The 19,615-nt window shown below is 45.2% G+C and overlaps 1 protein-coding gene across 5 annotated transcripts in view; it reads right to left on the reverse strand.

The window, feature by feature from the left end:
* The window catches only part of Ccdc198 (coiled-coil domain containing 198), a 39,262-nt gene that overhangs the window by 4,208 nt on the left and 15,439 nt on the right, over window positions 1–19,615 (reverse strand). For 2 of the 5 annotated variants that reach the window (XM_023703134.1, XM_004624821.2), the window contains exons 3-5: window positions 9,918–10,004; window positions 8,422–8,523; window positions 7,144–7,303 (exon numbers count right to left, since the gene is read on the reverse strand). In XM_023703134.1, coding sequence (XP_023558902.1) covers window positions 7,144–7,303; window positions 8,422–8,523; window positions 9,918–10,004 — 349 coding nt within the window. Of the gene's footprint in view, window positions 1–7,143; window positions 7,304–8,421; window positions 8,524–9,917; window positions 10,038–13,717; window positions 13,907–14,313; window positions 14,463–19,615 lie in introns of all 5 variants that reach the window. The other 3 variants (XM_023703131.1, XM_023703125.1, XM_023703138.1) reach the window with 3 other exon arrangements.

A 19,615-nucleotide genomic window follows, 5' to 3' on the forward strand; every position in this document is an offset into this window, starting at 1 on the left:
TTTTTACTAGAAAAGACATTTTTTCATGTGAGATTTTTTGTGCATAAATATGTATTTACTGTAACTTTTTATTTAAGCCGCATCCAGAATCCTTTTAGAATGCCCAGAATAACAGAGTTTTGCTTAAGAAAGATTAGCTTTCAAGAAAATAAAATCTTCCCCACCACTTTAATCAGGAAAATAATCCTGGATTAAACCCCATGGTCTCCCCTAGTGTGGATCTATCAGTCTAAATCATCTTAGTGATCATTGTCTATTGAAACTTTTGGCATATATTATTTAAACTCTTGATAGCAGCAGTTACATTCTATTGTATAAGAAAGCCACCATTTCTTTTTTCTTCAGCCTCATATTTTTGAAAAACTACTTAGGTATAACTGGCATACAAAAGCTATGCCCTTCCTTTTTTCAGTTCTGGGGATCAGACCTAGGGACTTTGCACCGCGCTATATCCCCAGCCCCTTTTTTTTTATTTTTATTTTGGAACAGAATCTCACTAAATTGAAACTGGACTTGAACTTGATATCTTCTTGTCTCAGCCCCCCAGAGTGCCAGAACGTTTAAAATATATACAGCTTGATGAAATGAGAGTCCAGCACGCTGATGTGAAGGTTTGTGCCTTGTGATTCATTAGAGGCTTTCAGCCTCAGGGAGGGCTTCCCTGTTCTCCCTGCGAGTATCTTCATGATTGTGACTGTTGCCCAGCCCCATCCATGACAGGTCACTGCAGCTAACATTCCTGCAGACCATCCTTCTGAATTACTGTGGCCCTTTTCAAAAAAGGACACCTGCCTTTTTTTTTTTTTTGGTGGTACCAGGGATCAAACTCAGGACCCCGTGCTTTCTGGGCAAGCACTTATTCCACTGAGCTCTCTCTCTAGCCCCCAGCACCACTGCTTTGATGTCCACTTGGCCGTGTGTCAGCCTCACCTCTTCTCTCACAAACCTGCTCTGCTTCTGGGTGCTGCAATCCAGGAAATAGAACCGTCGGTGCCCCATTACCTGCCCCATCACTAGAGGAACCCAGCAGTCCCCCTGGCCTTCTTTCCCGCTCTGTGTACCCACCTCTGACCCGTCATCAGCTCCTGCCATGCTGTCTCCTGAAAGGGTCTGGTTTCTTCTCTCTATTCTTCCCCTCACATCAGTCTCCCAGAGTGCACATCCTCGCCACCTGTGCTGCTGTTATCCTTTACAACATGTCTCCTACATCCTTTTACATTTTGCTCCTGCCCATTCTCCACAGTGTAGATGGAGTGAATATTTTTTAAAATACCTGATCAAGGGGGCTTGGAAGATGGCTCAGTGGAATAAGTGCTTCCCTGGCAAGCGCAAGGACCTGAGTTCAATCCCTGGTTCCACCACAAAAAACAAAAACAAAACAAAACAAAACACCCATCACGCTACTTCCCAGCCCTGTCAGTGTTCCCACTGATCTTAAGAGTTCCAGATCTGTATTTGACACACTCTGTGAGGCCACTGCGGAAGTCTCTGGAACCATCTCTTTTCACCCTCTGAATCTCTGCCCCGTGTCTAGAAGGCACTGTGCTCGCTCCCACTGCAGGGCTTCTGCACATCCTGGTGTTGGGTACTGCTTTGAACATTGCAGCATCCCTGGTCCTCACACGCACAAGCACTCTTTTTCCTTCATGTCCTATCGTAATGTCACTTCCCAATGGAACTATGCCCTGGCCTGCAGGTTACCAGTTTTGCCAGTAATACTCTGCCTCTGGACATCTGACTCATGGTGTGTCCTGGAAAGGCTCTGCAGCCCAGGAATGCATCTGCTTGGCTCCCTGCCAAGTGCTGAGCACCGAGAAGTGTCTGGCACCAGTGTGTGCTCAGGAGCTATCTGTTGAGTAAGTGAATGACTCAACCAATACAACAATAAAAGGTCAGGAAACTTAGGAGGTAGAAGTAATGGTAAGGGGACTTGGGAAAGACTACTCACTGGTGCTTAGAGGTGTCCCTTATCTCTGCTCTGTGAATGAGCCAGGAACTGCTAGAGGCATCCCACAGACTGAGAGGAGGAATGTTCTAGAACATCTGGCTAGAGGCAGAAGCTTTCATACAGAAAATGTTTGTTAGCCCATGTGGTACTAATATAATAGTAATGATAGCACGTGTCCAATAACAGCCTTGACGTTACTGTGAAAATTCAGGTCGAAAGTTAGATTGTGGGCCAAGTACCCACGTTCAGCCTTGAAAGGCAACCCTCATCACTCAGACAGTCTTATGCACACGGTTGGGTGTACACAGCACTGCAGTTTGAGAACTTCTGAGCTAGATGTTTCATTTGTTGTGTTTATAAGATGTTTGATTCTCTGTGGGTGACAGGCTTAAAATCAATAAAAATAAAAATACAGCCAACAAAAGCTAAAAGGGCTTTGAGTGAAACATTGTAGAGGGAATTAAGTTCTGTACCAAAATTAACTTGGGGAGAAAGAAAAGCAAGAATTGCCTCTGTGTGTGTGTGTGTGTGTGTGTGTGTGAAAAAGAAAGAGAGAGAGAGAGAGAGAGAGAGAGAGAGAGAGACAGAGACACAGAGACAGAGAGAGAGACAGAGACAGAGAGAAAATATGAGTTATGAAAATGGTGGTTATATATTTTATATGTTTTAGAAAAGATGAATCACCCTATAGTACACCCTTAATTTTACAAATAATCCTATAGTTTTAAAAATAAATTAATGTTCTTTATAGAAAACTAGTACAGGTAGCCAGGTAAGACCAAAATTGCAAAGATGATTTTCAAATGATAGATTTGGGTGATATTTCTGTGAAGCATATGATTGTTTAACTCTAAGGCATGAATTCTACCCTTAAAAGTTTTGCCTGTATTTCCATACATTTCTTATGGCATTTTATATTTTCTATGTACTTCGACACATGCAAGATTAATTTCTACATAAACCGTACATGATAGACAATATTTATTCCCACTTGCACATGTGGACACTTAGGTTCATAGAGATTCCATAGCTGGAATTTAGTCATATTCTCTGTCTTTAAAGAAAAGAACCTTGCAGAAAACACATGTGACTTTTTTTTTTTTTTTTGTGGAACCAGGGATTGAACTCAGGCCCTTGCACTTGCCAGGGAAGCACTTATTCCACTGAGCCATCTCCTCAACCCGTGACTGGTTTTTATTAGGAGACTATTTGGTACCAGGCCACCCCGGGGCAATGAAAGTTGCCTGTCCTCATGGAGCTTGTTTAGCAAGTGTGCCGCTGGGCTTTGTGGGAGGCTTTGCTTGTAACTCCAGTGCCCTTCCTCACACTGTTCAAAACATGATTCTGAAAGGGCAGGGGCCACGTAACACAACGAAACTCAGCGAATTGTACGCCCCAAGAGTGAGGCTCACTTCGTGCGTATGATGTGATTACATAAGCTACATCGCTATGTAGTTGTATGGAATTCATCACATAAATATGTGTAACATGAAGAGTACGTGATTACTCTTTGAAGAGGCAGCAGCAAGCTGATTTTGGATCTCACAAGACAGCTGAGACTCTCATCCAACCTCCCAAAAGGGGAAAAGGGAAGGATGACCCTGCCATTGAGAGACACCTTAGCTGCCAGACCCCAACTGGCCTGAGTTCAGCTCATGGCAGTGTATGACCTTGACCCCACTCACTTGTGGGAGAAACCAAAGCAAGCGACCTTCAGGAGGCAGGAAAGAAGCTAAAGATGGTCTTCGGCAGAAAGGAGGAAGCAGCCCTTGCTAGAGCATCTGCCCGGTGCAGCGAAGTGTGTGTGCAAGCTCAGTCAGCACCCTGAACTTGTGTCCCCTGAGCAGTTTCCCTGCCCTCTGTGTGACCTGGAGCACAGACTTGTCCTGCACAGGTCTGTAACAGAAAGGGGGAGAAATCCTCCCTTCCCAGAAATGGCATGGGGAGGATTCCATAATCCATTTAAAAGTGTTAGGAGCATTTTGTCAATAGTACCCTGTCCACTATTTTCCCAGTGCCCTGCACTTTCTCGTGTGTAAGAGGGTATGAGAGTGAAAGCTCAGAGGAGAGTGGCAGATCTGGTGTGCGTGCTGGTCTCTCTGCCTTCACACAAACATCATGGCTCCCTCCTACCTCTATGACAACTTTGGCGCAGTCAGGTGGCTGCTGCAGCTCATTTCCTCTGTGGCACGGGGACTGTACACAATGTCCTTCCAAGAAGGAGACTTAGACTTAATATCTGATGCTAGGAAAATCCACATCCTCTGGGCTCATTTTTTGTGTATTCACACAGGAATAATCAGTCATCGCAAAGAAAGACTTATATAAAATTTAAGGTAGCTTTCAAGAGTTATTGAGTCCATCCAAGTTTGGCTAAGCCTCGGAATCACTTGGGAAACTTTTAAAAAGTAGACTTCTGCCCCAAGATTCTGATTCAGTAGTATGAAGCTAGAACCTACCCACTCCTCCGCTGGCTCTGCTTCTGACACACAGGCCTGCCGATAGTGCCACCTCCTCCATGTCTGGTCACTCCTGCCTGAGTTAGCCTTTTGGTCCCCACCCAGAGGGCAAGGGGCAGCAGCACATGTGGTCCTCCTCTCCCAGGCACTACTGCATCCTTTGGGAAGCCTCCAGGGCACAGCCTTCTCTTGAAAGATCAGTCAAAGGCTTGCCCTGTGTCCCAGTAGTGCCCCCAGGGCTTCCCCTGACAGTTTCTGAGTCCTTGGCTCTCTGCTGAAGCCACACCAGTGGAAGGTCAGAGATCCCGGGCCTTCAATCCTGGCTCTGCCACATTGGAGTGAACAGAAACTCCTGTCTTTGAGGTTGTGCAAGAATGAAATGGGAGGACTGGTGAGATAGCTTAGCAAACTAAGTACCTGCTTAGGCAAGCTTAGAGACCGGGGTTCAGTCCCCAGCACCACATGCCACATTGGCCCCACCATAGGGCATGCTGTGCAGGCAGGCCACTGAGACCGGGCATGGTGACACATGCCTGTAATCTCAGTGCTAGGAAGGCTGAAAGCAGGAGGATCACTACAAGTCCAAGCTGTGTAGTGAGGCCCTGTACCAAATACATAAAAACAGAGAGAGAGAGAGAGAGAGAGAGAGAGAGAGAGAGAGAGAGAGAGAGAGAAGAAAAAGACCTCAGAAAGCGCTGGGGAGATAGTTCAGCAGTCTAGTCACCTGCCTGGCAAGTACAAGGACCCAGGTTTATCCCTGGTACTGAGTGGCCCCCAAAACCTGGTGTGGTGGCACATGCCTGTAATCTTAGCACTGGGGAGGCTGAAACAGGAAGATCACTATGAGTCTGAACTGCGTAGCAAGACCCTGTACCAACCCCCCCCTGTAAAAACAAAAACAAAAACAAAAAAATCCAAAAAACCAAAAACCCACCTCAGGAGAAGAGGAGAAAAGCTACCTTTCTGAGTGCCACCACCTATCCTGAGTCCTTCCGGGCCAAAGACCTCTCTACAACTAATGCTGGCTCTTCTGGGCCTGCTCTCAAGCCCAAGTGATGACTTAGCTGAGACTATTTTCTTGGTGGTTTTACCAATAGTTTTTTCATTAGAAAAGGTGTTTCATTATGTAACTATGTGACATATTTCATTCTGAGACTTGGGAGCATGGGTTAAATGGATGCCCCAAGTAGATTTTCAGTTATTCAGCCTTTTCTATTTAATTAACTTATCAATTAAGCATCTTGTTCCTCTGAGCAGGGCAGTGCCTCTTTCAGCAGGCAGTTTTGCATTTCAGCAGCTGAGATGTCCAGAGGTGCAATTGCGTCTCCACAGCTGTCTCAGTGGCCAGCCGGGCTGATGTGAGGGTGACCTGCAATGTGTGTGAACAACGTGGAACATTTGCATTTGCAGGTTTGTCTTGAGGACTAGGAGGAGGGAACCTGCACGGGCTCTGGCCTATGTGGTGGAGCTGCCCGGAGGGTACTCAAACAGATGTCTGTCAGGAAGCACAGTGCAATTGTAGGCTGAGAAGCATGCAGTCTGGCTGGCTGAGAGGGAAGGGCTGGATGTGCGAGGGGCAGGAGGCGAAGCTAGGAAGGTAGGGAGAACTAGATCTTGGGAGGCGTAGGGTCTTGTGTTACGAAGCTCAGCTTTTGTCCTTAAATGGATGGAGGTTCACTGAATGATACCTTTTTTTTTAAATCAGGAGAATGATCTGGTCAGATTTGCATTTTATGAGCTTCCCTGCATTGGGGCAGCTCTTCTAGAGCTTTCCAATGTGAGTCCACTGGGATTTTCATGACCCTACCTGGTTCAGTAGGTCTGGGAGGGTCTGTCATTCTCACCTGGGAGGGTAATGGTGCTGGCTGTGAAAAGCACTTCCTGTCAGCATCTGAAGGGACAGCAGCATCCCCTGGGGTTGGGGGGTGGGAGAGTGGCTTTAAATCCAGATGCTGGGCCTCATCCCTGCACCTCAACTGGGTTCCACTGGCTGGAGCAGTGACTCATCCCCCATCAGGGCTACTGATCCTGAGGACTGGTGAGACGCCCTGATGTGGAGGGTTGGCAGAGAGTGGGCAAGACCTAAGGGGAGGAGACTGGTTGGGTGGCAGTGGCAATGGCAATGGCCTTGGAGTGATTGGCTGAGGGCTCAGCCTAAGGTGACACCCTGGGAACAGAAGAAAGAGGGCAGATTTCAGCACTCAGCAGGACTTTGTGAGGGAGCAGTTCAGCTGCTCACTGAGGAAGAAGGGCTGAAGAGGGTTCCAGGCAAGGAGGCCACACCCACGGAGGCAGTGGAGGTGACAGGTGGAGCCAGCCAGCAAAGGGTGACGGTGCTTGTTCATTTTAGACAGTCTGATTGTGCCTAGGTGGGCCCATCTGCAAAGGGAGGAGCACAGCTCGGGACAGAATCAGCTCAGGGAGAGTTGCATCAGCCAGGGGTAGTGCGATGCCTCCCCATGGGCTTCCTTCTCTGCCAGCAGATGAGGGCACTGTACCTTATCTTAGGGATGGGGCGAGAACTACAAACCTACACAAAGAAGGCAACATTTTATTGTAGACCTTACATTTCTATCTTTTTCACCACATGCCCACTGCATTCTGAGTAGATATCAGCCAAAAGCCAAGGCTGTTTCTGTCTTCTCACTGTCTTCTCCACCCTCATCCTGGAGATTTGTTTGACCACAGTTCTGAAATGTGTGAAATATTTTACTAACAAAAGATAACAGGACTCACCTAGGCTTCTGTTCATGGTTTCGTCAGGCAGCATGGTTAGAATGCCGCAGTTGTCATTCCTTGGGAGACTGTGAAATGATTTTTTAGCTTTATGGTCTCTCAGTTTTTGCTTATTCACTTTTGCTCCCCTGTGAAGACGTTTCTTCAATTCCAGCTGGGCCTGGAAACAATCAGCTGTAAGTGGTTAATTCTCCCAAGCTGCTTTCACCAGGGCAGAACAACAGATTGGTCACTTTGAAAAGTAGACTCTCTGTGGATGTTTGTAGCTCCCCAACTACGTTAGCTTTCTTTTCTCTGTTAGAAGTTATGTGGGAGGGTTTCTTTATTCACTGGCTTACTCCTTGAGAAGGTACAGCTCAACTAGGAAGGGATGGTTGTGGAGGCATTTCTCTGTGGGCTGACATGTTTGGAACTGTAGAAGACAGTAACCATGAGCTTATTCTAAAAGGGAGGGAATTCAGAATGTGACAGTGATGGGACATTCTTGCTGAAGGAGTTTATGACAAGAGCTCTGCTGCACTTGGATGTGCCTCACAAAATGAGTGTGTTGGAAATTTAACGCCCAGCTTCACGTTGATGGTGTCTGGAGGTGGGGCCCATAAGAAATGTTTAGGTCATGAAGCCTCCACCTTCCGTAAGAGCAAGGCCTGTGCTCTGAGAGTGGGTTAGTCCTCGGCAGAGCAGGTTGTACAAGTGTGTTCCATGGCTTGGGTTTCTCCCGATCCCACCTTTTCACTCTCTTGCCAGGTGATGCCCTCTTCCAAGCTGAACTACAGCAAGAAGGCCCTCATTAGATGCCACACCCTGACCTGAGACTTCCCAACCTCCACGGGTGTGAAAAATGGATTTCTTTACTTGGTTGATTGCCTAAACTATGATATTTTGTTTTAGCAGCAGAAGATGGAGCAAGACCAGATCTGAGCAATAGAAAGAAGAAAAACCAATTCTTCCTCCTACCCATCTTCCTTTCATTAAACCAGGAAGAATTATCTACCCCATTTTCCCTGCTGGAGCCAGAATGTCAGAGGAGTGACCTGTTTTTTTAAGAAAAACTCTGGAGGCATAGATACATTCTTGAGGTGACAACAAATGGGATATGCTCAAGAGGGCTGTTAGCAGAAGGGATCTTTTGGCTACAGTAGATGAATCTTCAGCCCCAGGGCTATTGCTTGAAACCCCAAGGAAACCGTGGACATGTAGGCTTGACTATTTCATGTAGGCAGTGTAATGATTACGCGATGTCAATTTGGTGATTATTGATAGCCCTCCCCTATTTACCTCTTGTCTTTTACGGTTCATTTCCAGCATTTGCAGTTTATGGAAATACTGTCTTTTCCCAGAAGTGTACACTGGAGTTTGCATTTTCTTTTCCAGTTCTGGCTGTGAAAGATGACATGGCCATTAGTATGGAGTGACTTGCTATTGACTCTGTAGTCTACAACCTTGAATCCTTTTTGGAACAACGTGAGATCTTACTCCATCATTCCATACTACAATCTTTTGGGATGAGAAAGGTGGACCACTGTGTGCTCCTGAGAGTCCTTTGTACCACGTCACTTGCCTCAAATGGCATTTGGCTGTTTTTAGCTGCTGTAGATTTCTGCAAACCTTGAAGGCAAAGGTTTTGCCAGTCTTATTTTTGCAATATATCATTTCGCCTGCAAACAGATGCCTGTTACTGTCTCCCAAGAAATGTGCTCTAGCTTGATGAGATTCTCTTCTTCTCCCATTGCCTGGTTGGCTGGCTGTGAAATGAAGAGAGCAGCTACGCACGTGTAAATGGAATCTATTTCTGTATAGTGTATTCTTTTATAAGCGCTCCGGAGAATGGCAGCTGGGGAGGAGTTGACATTGATTACTTGTGACCTTGGTTGTCAGAGTAAACAGATAACCACTGTCTCTGTCACTTGCCGTTGCAGGAAAGGGCAGGGATGAGTTAAGATGTGCTTTTTGCACTGCCCCTGGGACAGTGCTGTGGAAGCCCATGCAGCCTTGGGGTGGGGCCGACTCTGCAGATTTAGTCAGCGCATGGACACAGCCTGGGCCTGGGGCACTGACTGTCTGGACAGCGCTCGCAAGGCACCCAGTGAATACACTGGAAATCAGCTGGCTCCAAGATGAATCACAGTGGAGAATGTGGGAAGTTACTCCTCCCTCACAACTCCGTGTATGTGTCGGGGGCGGGGGGTCAGGAACAATCTGTAAATAAGGTTTCTCCCCAAAACTGAGAACAAAAAGATTTATTATTATTATTTTTTTGGGGGGGTATCAGGGATTGAATACAGGACCTTGCACTTGGCAGGCAAGTGCTTATTCTACTGAGCTCTCTCCCCCACCCCCAAACAAAAGGATTTTTTAAAATTTTTTATTTTATTTTTTGCAGAACCGAGGATTGAACTCAAGACCCTTTATTTGCCAGGCAAGCACTTATTCTACTGAGCCATCTCCCCGGCCCCAGCAAAAGGATTTAAAGTGGTGAAAGAGAAAAGTTGTGTGGATTTCCTGCAGATTCTGCCAGCTCCTAGAACCTATTTCCACGCTGAATCCCTCTTGCTAATTCCCATGGCTCTGTCTCTACCACAAAGCCAGAGTACTCAGTGCTGATCCCAGAGGAAAGAGGAGGAGGCGGCTGGAGTGGGCACAGGTAAGAGCATAGCTTCCAGGGCTTCTCGGCATGATGGCCTGAGCTGGCTCTCAACTACTGAGAGCAGGGAGAAGGTGGCGAGCAGGACTCTGGCCTCAGCGAACCACCTCTCCCGGGTGCCACAACTCACCTTTGCTGTGTGCCTTGTTTGGGTCCCTTGCTGGTGTGGGAGCCTTCCAGAGGCCAGTACTCGTGGCAGGTCAATGGGCTGAAGCGTCTGGAAGTCCAACATTGAGAGTGTTCAACATTCCTTATGCCAAGAGAGCGCAAGACACAGAAGCCAGACATTAAACCATGTGAACACTCTGCAGAGGCAGCACTTACTCCCCTGAGCACAGGGGGAGGCAGGCCCAACAGTGTCACAGGAACATCTGTGCAAAAGCCCCTGACCTTGCTGGGTTTCACATTGTTCCACTGTGGTGTCCCCAGTGACTGGTGAATAGAAATATTGGTCAGAGGGTTAAGAGATTAAGGATCTCTTTCTGTCTGCATGGAGGGACCATGTTCTACGTTATTCAAATAACCAGTTCTTAGAATATTAGAGCTGAAAGAGGCCCCAGGAAGTCACTTTATCTTAGTCAGCCTATAAGTACCTACTTAAGCTGTTCCAGTCTATAAGGAAGTGAGCTGTTTTTAAGACCTCTAGGGAAGTCAGAGCCCTCGCAGTAATCACTGGTGACACTGAGTAACACTTGGCATTCAGGGTGCTCACAAATGTCAGAGGCATCTGTCTAGTATAGCCTTGGCTTTTCGGGAGAACCCGTGCTGGAATCTCCAGGGTCACTGGACTGGGCAGCAGTTGACACGGTGGGTCTGCCTCAGCCCTTCTCATGTCAGTGACTTCTGGCTTGGCAGGCCAAGTGCTGAGCAGACTCAGGGGAAAAGCCCAGCTTCTCTGCAATGACCTGCACTTTAGTGGTCACTGATGGGTGCTTAGTAAAAGGCCACTGCACACCAGGCCTGGGCACACACTTGTCAACAAAAGTGGATGCAGCTCCTCATGGAGCTGATGATCTATGGGCAACAGATACTTTTACTGGTGTGATTATTTGACTAACAGTTAACAACAGTGATCAGTGCTTTGAATAATAAGTTTACAGAGCGGGATTATGACAACATACAATTGGAGGATGCAACCTTGGAGACGAACAAGGGGTAATAACCAGTTCCTAGACTATTAGAATAGAAAGAAGCCCCAGAAAATCACCTTAGTTTAGTGACCCTTTAAGCACCTACCTGAGAGCTGTAGAATTGTGACCCCTTTTCTCATTCTTACATTGTAGTCCTAATCCCTAGGACTCAGAAAGTGTCCTTATTTGGAAATAGAGCTGTTGCAGATGTAATTAGTCAAAATGAGCTTATACTAATGTAGTGGGTCCCTAGTCTATAGTAAGGGCTTTCACTGACACAGGTGTAGGGAAGGCCCTGGGTGGAGACAAAGGCAGAGCTGAGGTGATGCTTCTCTAAGCTAAGAAATGTCCCAGTTCTCTAGAGATGGAACAGATCCTCCCTCACAGCTTTGGAAGGAGCCAGCCCTACAGCTGCCTTGATCTCATTCCTCCAGCATCGAGTTGCTGGATGGAGGAGAAAAAGGCAGAAGGAAGGCAGCCTCATTGCTTGCCTGCCTTCTGTCGGCCATGCCATGGACTGTTCCTTCACTGCTATTCCCCTCTGCCATGGCGCTCTGCCTTCCAGTCAGTCATCTATGGAGTGAAACTTCTATAAAATGTAAGCTACAATAAGTCTTTCCTCCTCCAACTTTGAGTGTCAGGTGTTTTGTCTCAGCAGTGGAAAAAAAGTAAGACAGGAGTTCCTAGGGGACTAAGTTTTTAGGGGACTCTGTCCTAGGCAGAGTTAAGGACATTAGCCAGGGGTCTAACATAGAGGAAGAGTGTGATCTACTGAAGGGACTGAAAGAAGTCAGTTGGTTCTGTGCAGAGCAAAGGCAAAAGAAGCTCAAAACAGAGGTAAAGTGATTGGGTGGGAGCCAGGGGTGCAGGGCTCATAGCCATCCTAAAGATGCCGATGGGTTTCCTTAAGAGCAGGGGAAGCCACTGCTATGCACTGTACTGTATTAAGCAAGGTAGTGCTATGATTTCCTATGCTTTTAACATTGATCACTCTGGTCTTGTGTGGAAACAAGATTAGAGAAGAGCAGTTGTGGATGTGGAGAGAGTAGTTAGGAAGATAATGATGACAGATGAAAATGGACAGGCATGATGGATGCTTAAACTTGAGAAGAAGATCTGTTATGTTTGGAGAGCCAGAGCCAAGGTCCTGAATGACATCCCAGTGAAAGGATGGGCAGTGCTACTGATTGAGATGGGGAATCCTAGAAGAGTGGGCTGGAGAAGAAAGATGCATTCTAGTTTGGACAGGCTGACTTGGGAATACCTTTGAGACATGCTGGGGTAGATGCTAAGCAGGTGATTATTTATACAGGCATGGAGTGCAGAGGAGAGGTCTGTATTGGGGATGTACGTCTGGGAATAGTCCCTGAATAGAGTGTGATTGAAACCAAGGTCATGGGCAAGGTGAAGAGTGCAAAGAGCAGATCCAAGGGCTTCAGACCTGAGGAGTTCCAAGTCCAAGAGGTGGGCAGATGGGAACACATTGGCCAAGGAAACCGAGAAGTGACAAGTCCAGGAGGAGGAGGCAGAGGAATACCAGGAAGACATCGTGATGTAACCAACAGAGTGAGCACCTCTCCTGCCTCAGTCCAACACTAAGGACAAATGATAATTTTTCAAAAATCATTTTCATTTTAGTGTGATTTGTGCTATTGTGAAGTACATTTGGAAGACAGAGAGAAAGAGCAGGGCCATGGCAAAGAGACGCTGCAGACCAGCACTGGCAGTGGGAAGCATGACCTCTGCCTGGGTCTGCTTCTGCCTTTCTGTAGACACCCCTGGTCCTAGGCCCAAGCCCACCTATTCTGCAGGGAACTGCCAGCAGCCCTTCTGTGGTAGCAGTCCAAAGGGATCTGGCAAGGAGGAACAGAAGGGCAGAGGATGTGGAGACAGGAAGAAACACCGAAAGGAGGCACTCTCTCTGTTTCAGGCACTTTGCTTTTGTGGTAAGAAGGGGGTGGAACTCTGCGCCATGCTCACCTGTGATGAGGAAGTGACCTTTAAACCTGAGTTAGCCAAGATGCAATGAGAAGTGAGCAGTACTAGTCAGGCAGGGTTGCTCTCCTAGCTGTCGATTGGCAGGGCATGAAGTTGCAAATCAAAAGGGACTCAGAAGGAAGCAACTAGCTGAGACGCCAGAGAAGAGGAGAAAAGGGAAAGGAGACCAAGGGAGCGGAGGCCCTTGGGGCATGGAGGGAGAGTCAGCAGTCGCCTCAGGGGGAGCTTCTCGGGAAGGAGAACAGGGAACTACCTTTGCAGTCCTGGACACTGGGAGTGAGTATTCAGGACTGGGTTCTTCTGACTTGGGCCTGTGTGGCACACAACGCTCAGGCCTGGGTATGTCATCCCGTGCTCCTGTGTGTGATTAGGAGCTCATGGGCCTGTGTTTGCCTTGCTAGATGGTGGCATCTCCAGAGTCCAAAGGCAGGTGTGTCCAGTTCAAACACCTATGTTCCTCCTGCCACTATCTGTTCCCCAAATGGTTTACTATCAGGATCTTCTGGAATCAAAAAAAGAAATTTCTGGAAACTTGGATTCAACAGTTCTGGGAGCAGGTTGTTTTCCAAACCCTCTGGGGCTTTCTGCTGGCTCCTTCCCAGCTTGGCCCACTGACTTCCATGCTGCCTTGATTGAGCACAGGGACTACCTTAAAATAGACTATGGGGTCTCTGCGAATACATGACGACACTTGAAGAATTGAATCTAAAGAAGCCACCACATTTTCCTCATTTAAAATCATCTCTGTGTAAATTCTTAGAGCCAGGTTTTTGCTTCATGATATAAAAATATGAGTACTCACAAACCCCTTTCTTCTACCCTCCATCTTTTTATTTAGGTTCACGGCGCTGATAAGAGTGAAGGGGTAGGATGGGTTCTTCAAGGGCTCTCTCCAGGCAGTTACTTTTAAAGTCATGCTAGTCCTTCCCAACAGCCACTGGATGGCAGCAACTGACACTGCAAATAGAATCTCAACTTGGCCCAAGAAGCACTGCAGGAAAAAAGGTTAGGAAAATGGGTTTCATCCACGGAACCCAGTCAAATGGCATTTCTTCAGAATTCTTGGTTTGTATGCATACTTCTCTACCTGCCCGGAACTAAGATGCCTCAATTAATCATCTTCTGAGGGAATACAACGGAAGGAATTACTAAAAAATTGGTAAAATGCACCTTATTTTTCATTTATATTGAAAATGCATTAATTGTGTGAAAACTTGGATTAACTGTATTTGGCTTTTCAAATAACATGAATGGTCAGCAGAACTTGTTGGGGTGTCTTCTAGAAGCCTGAAGAATGGAGATTGAGTCACCCACAGTCCAGTCACTAAGCTGGGATAGTTGCTTCTGTTAAAGGGCAAGGAGGAGACGACCCGGAATAACTCAAAGAAAACATCAAACCTGTTTACTCCTGTGTTCTCTTAACATTTGGGGGAAGCAGGGAGGTGTAGCCAGGGCTTTAAACTGAGAAATTGTAAGGCCAAGGAGGAATTTCTGATCTAGGCTTTGCAGTGAGTTCACATTTCAATGACATTCTTTGCTGCAAACAGCTAGCAGGAAAAAAAAAAGCATTAAAAAAATATGGCTTGGCTTCAATACAAAATGAACATCTCTCTAGATACAGAAAAACAAATATTTGGGGAAAGCTGATTCATAAGGCACTTAAGGCTCGTTATCGCTGTGAGTTATTTCTGTTGGTTAAAGGGGATCTAAAAGTGCTCCACATGAAACAGAAAGCCAGAGCCCAGCTCACAGCTGGAAACGGGTGCTGTTCTCAGCCACTCTGCCCAGCGTGCCTGAGGGACAGGGCCGCACTATCGTTTGGCAGAGCACACTCTTGGCATGTGCGGGCCCTGGGTTCAACACTTGGCATGGAAGAAAAATACACACATCAACACATGTAAGTTGGAAGGTTTGTTTTATAAGTGTTATCAAAAAGTTGAACAGGAAGAGGACCAGATTTTATAATAGTAAATCTGAAAGCTTAGCTGCATCAGTAATTTCCTGGAAACACACACATTAGAAAGAAGAAACTATATTCAAATTAAGAATCATGAGAGAAATTAATTTAGTAGGAAAAATTTTCATTCCTCTTAAAAATTCAGGTGGCCAAAAAGGGTTGAAAGGCCTGTTTTATCAAACTTGATAGGAACAGATGTGAGAACCTGTGTTATAACATATGTTTTAGGGAATATAGAAGAGGGAAAGGGGATCAACTCATTTCACAAGACTGACTCAATCTTGGTGGTTAAGTAGGAGAAAAACCATAGAAGAATATCATGCATCCACTACACTTACTAAAACAGATACACAGACCTAAGAAAATTAAATTCAGCAGGCTCTTTATACACGTAACTCATGACCAAGTAGGATTTATGTGCATATAATTCAATGTATAAAATCTACAATATGTCAACTGGTTAAAAGGACAATCTATTGTTATTTGTTTATTTATTTATTTTATGTATTTGGTAGAGGGTCTCACTGAAGCTGAGACTCGTAGTGATCGTCCTGTTTTGAGCCTCCCTAGCGCTTGCACTACAGGTGTGCGCTGCCACGTCTGGTCTCAGGGGCCGGCTCAGCGCTTCCAGGGGCGGGGCCCGCATGGCAAGAGATGCTGGGGATCCAACCCCGGGCCCCGCGGTGGTCAAGTAGGCCCTCAGTCCACTGAGCTATCTCACCAGTCCTTGTATCGTTATTGTAATAGATGGGGAGCGTCAACCCAGTTTTAGCACTCTGCCCTGAGAAAAACTCTCAGCCCTGAGGAATAAAGGGAAGGTGCATAGTTTAAAGCAACAGCACTGTGAGAGGGTCCTCTGCTGGGTGGAGCCCCTGCCATGCGTCTGTGACCTGTTTTCACCTGTGAGGGCTGAGTGGTTTCCCTGCCCCAGAGAAGGCCCGCAGGAGGACGGGGAGGCCTCTGGCTCAAGTCTCTGCAAGATCACGTGGGGGCCTGGGTCCCTCTGCAGAAGGTCGTCGCTGTCCTCAGAGCAGCATCCTCTTCCCACCTCTTCCCATCAGGCTCAGATATCTCTTCCTGTCCTAGTCCCCTGACCTCGAAGGGGTCACCCCTGCGCTGGCACTCGTGGTGATTGCAGTTACTTTCAGTTTCCTGAATTCAAACCTCTTAAAGAAAAATTTCCTGATTTATTGTAATTTGAATGTGCAATGAATTTCCTTTTTTAAAAATTAATTTTATTGAGAAAAAATTAGCAATGAGACAGTTTCAAAACAGGATAATAGGACAGTTACTATAATTAACACATTGCATATTGTTGTCTTCATAGTAGTTATTTAGAGGACAAGATGCAATGAATTTCCTTTGGGGACTTTGCCTGGTACAAGCACCTGTGCAAACCCTTCTGTAAATACTGTACAGGTTGAAATGCTTAAGGCCAGAGTATTTAAGACTTCGGATACTTTTTTTTTTTTCAGGTTTTGAAAGTTATGCATTCACCTAATGAGGTGTCTAAACACAAAATTTCTTGTTTTGTGTGCTTGCTCTGCACAGAGCCTGAAGGTAATTTTACCCATTTTTGTAGTGCACCTGAATGTTGGCTGCAATCCATCACATGAGGTCAGATGTGGAATTTTCCTCTTGTGTGACACTCACTGTTCAAAGAGTTTCAGGTTTTGGAACATTGTTGGATTTCAGATTTTTGGATTAGGGATGTTCTACCTGTATTTAATTTCAGAGTGGGTCCCACAGATAAGGCAAAGGTACATGTTATTCAATATTTCAAGGGAAATTCTATCCCCCAAAAGTCACAAAAACAAGGACAAGGAGTAAGAACTGAGAATAAAAAGATAAAGTTGTTCTTATTTATAAATATTACTTACATGGAAGTCTAGAAGAATCTATAGACAATTAGAATTGCCAAGGTATGTCAACAAATTGTGGTACACAAAATCTAATACATAAAAAACAAGGGCTGACGAGCTAGCTCTGCAGCATAAACACCTGCCTGGCAAGCACAAGGTCCTGAGTTCAAGTTTGAATACCAAAAATAAAGAGAAAAGAAACCTGACCTAGTATCACCAATAACAATCATTTATAAATTTGAGTGAGGAAACACCTTTGTAAAGTATTTGTGGGTCAGTTTGATATATCAATTTGAATAGGCTACAGTCTCCTGTTAGAGTCTGTAGGCAAACAACCTAGGTGTTGTTGGAAGTTATTTTGTAAATGTGCTTAAAACCCACAGCCAGGGGGCCAAAGAGATAGTTCGGGGGTCTAAGCTCTTGCCTGACAAGCACAAGGACCCTGGTTCGATCCCTGGCACTGCATGTTGTGCCAGACACCAAAACAGGGCATGGTGGTGCACGCCTGTAATCCCAGTGCTGAGGAGGCTGAAACAGGAGGATCACTATGAGTGTAAGCTGTGTAGTGAGACCCTGTACCAAATATATAAGCAAAAGATTTAAAAAATAAATCCACAGTCAGTTACATTTAAGTAAGCTGATGTGTTACATACATTTTTGGAGACATTTGGGATTATCCAAGCAGATCACCTGGGTATATGCTATGTGTTGGGGGAACCTTCCAATTTAGGCTGGATCTGAGATGTTAGGTGAGAAAACCATTAGGCCAGATGTGGGAATGCTGACCAATTGCCCTGTGTAGGCATAGGAACATTTGCTTCACGATTCCCTGGCAAAAGTATCCGTATCTTCTCAGCTCTATGTTAAGGAACCTAAGTTCATGAGCTGATCCATACTTGAGAAATAGATGTTCAGGAAGTGATTAGTGCCAAATATGCAACTCAAATTATTTAGGATGCAATTAGATTTGGTTTAATAATTAAAAATACTTTTAGAATCTTCTGTGGCAGAGATCAGGCTATTAATTAGCATGTCACCGGAACCCAGCATTTATTATTCTCTCAAAACCCATTTGTAGGGGAAAATGTGCTGAGCCTCATTTGTGAAGATAATTATAGTCGATAGTTTTGGGAGTGTCTGCCAAGATCCTGGTGATTTCCTCTTCTGTGGGAACTAACTCCAGAATCTGCAGGGTGACGCCTCCACCCCCATTCCATGCACACACATGTTCTCTGGCCAGAGCTCACTGAGTTAGAGCTGAAATCATGAACAAAGCTGAATCAATAAGATCTTATCTCCCAAGAATCTGGAATGAGAACCAGGCAGGTCAGGCCATTCTGTCCTTTTGCCTGGCGTATAAGATGCACCGAACACTGAAACACCTGTCTTCATAAAACAAATCCAGCAGAACATAAGAGATCAAATAACTTCTAAGACAGTCATAGTGGGGGATCTCAACATCCTACTTTCACACAGAGATAGGTCAACTAAACAAACAAACCCAATAAACTTCAGAGCTGAGCCATACCTTGGAACATATGGACTTAAGAGATACCTGCAGCATTATCCACCTCGTGACAACAGAGTATACATTCTTTTCTGTAGCACATGGTCTTTCTCCAAAGCAGATCACATGCTAGTCCTCAAAGCTTGCTTAAATATTGAAGAATCAAAATCACCCCATGTGTCTATCAGACCATTAAGCAATGAACACGTAAATCAGTCCCAGGTTTTTTTTTTTTTTTTTTTCAGACCCAGGAATTGAACTCAGTCCCTTGCACTTGCCAGGGAAGCGCTTATCCTTCTGAGCCATCTCCCTGGCCCCAGTCTCAGTCTGACCAATCTTGCATGGCTAGGGTAATCTGAGCAACTACTTTGAAGATAACAACATGCAATATAATAACCATTGTTAATTTCCCATCATCTATTTTGAAATTCAGTATCATTTTTTTTTCTTTTTAACTTCTCCTTAAAATAGAAAAATCACAGAAAATGTTCAAGCTCCTGGAAAATTAATAACATGATCTTAAGCAGCCAATGGGTCACACAAGAAATCAAGGAAGATATTTTACAATTCTCTGGATGTTGATATCAACTCACTGGACCATCTGGGACACTATGAAAGCAGTTCTGAGAGGGAAGCTCATTGCAATCAGTGCTTTCATCAGGAGAAGAAAACAAGCTCAACTAGATAACCTCATCAGGAGCATCAAGATGCCTGGCCCAAAGGTCCAAACCAAAATTAAGGAGATAAATCATAAAGATTAGAGCAGAAATCAGTAAAATTTCAACTAAAAAAATTAAAAATTAATGAATCAAAGAGGTAGTTTTTAAAAGAATAAACAAAATACTGAATGCCCCAAAAATGTATACACACTTTGGGAAAAGAAAAGTAGCATGATGTTTTTTCAATGACGGTGTTACCCTTGTGTGGGAAATCCTAAAGGCTGTCCTATAACACAGAAAAATCTATTTCCCTTCTGGCGCTTAGAAAAGAAATTGAAAATGCATGTAGAGCAATCTCAGTGCCCAAGGTTACTCAGGAGCAGTTTGCTGTACTAATAATTGGAAGCTCATGGTGACCACTTTGAGCATCTCTTGCAATTGTAGAGACAAAAATCTCATAATGTCTCAATAAATTCAGTATTAAGATATTTATGCAAATTTTTCTTTTCCTGAAAAAAAATATATTTGGTTGATGCTGTAGATAAAACCCTCAACCAAACTTAACAAGAGAAGAGGGATATAAATGAAGGACCTTTTTTTTTTTTTTTTTTTGAACCAGAGATTGAACTCAGGACCTTGCACTTGCCAGGCAAGTGCTTATTCTACTGAGCTATCTCCCTGGCATGAAGGATCATTTTTTATCTGTATATACAAA

Source organism: Octodon degus, unplaced genomic scaffold (assembly GCF_000260255.1).
Source record: "Octodon degus isolate 3935 unplaced genomic scaffold, OctDeg1.0 scaffold00007, whole genome shotgun sequence".
NCBI classification, from domain to species: Eukaryota; Metazoa; Chordata; class Mammalia; order Rodentia; family Octodontidae; genus Octodon; species Octodon degus.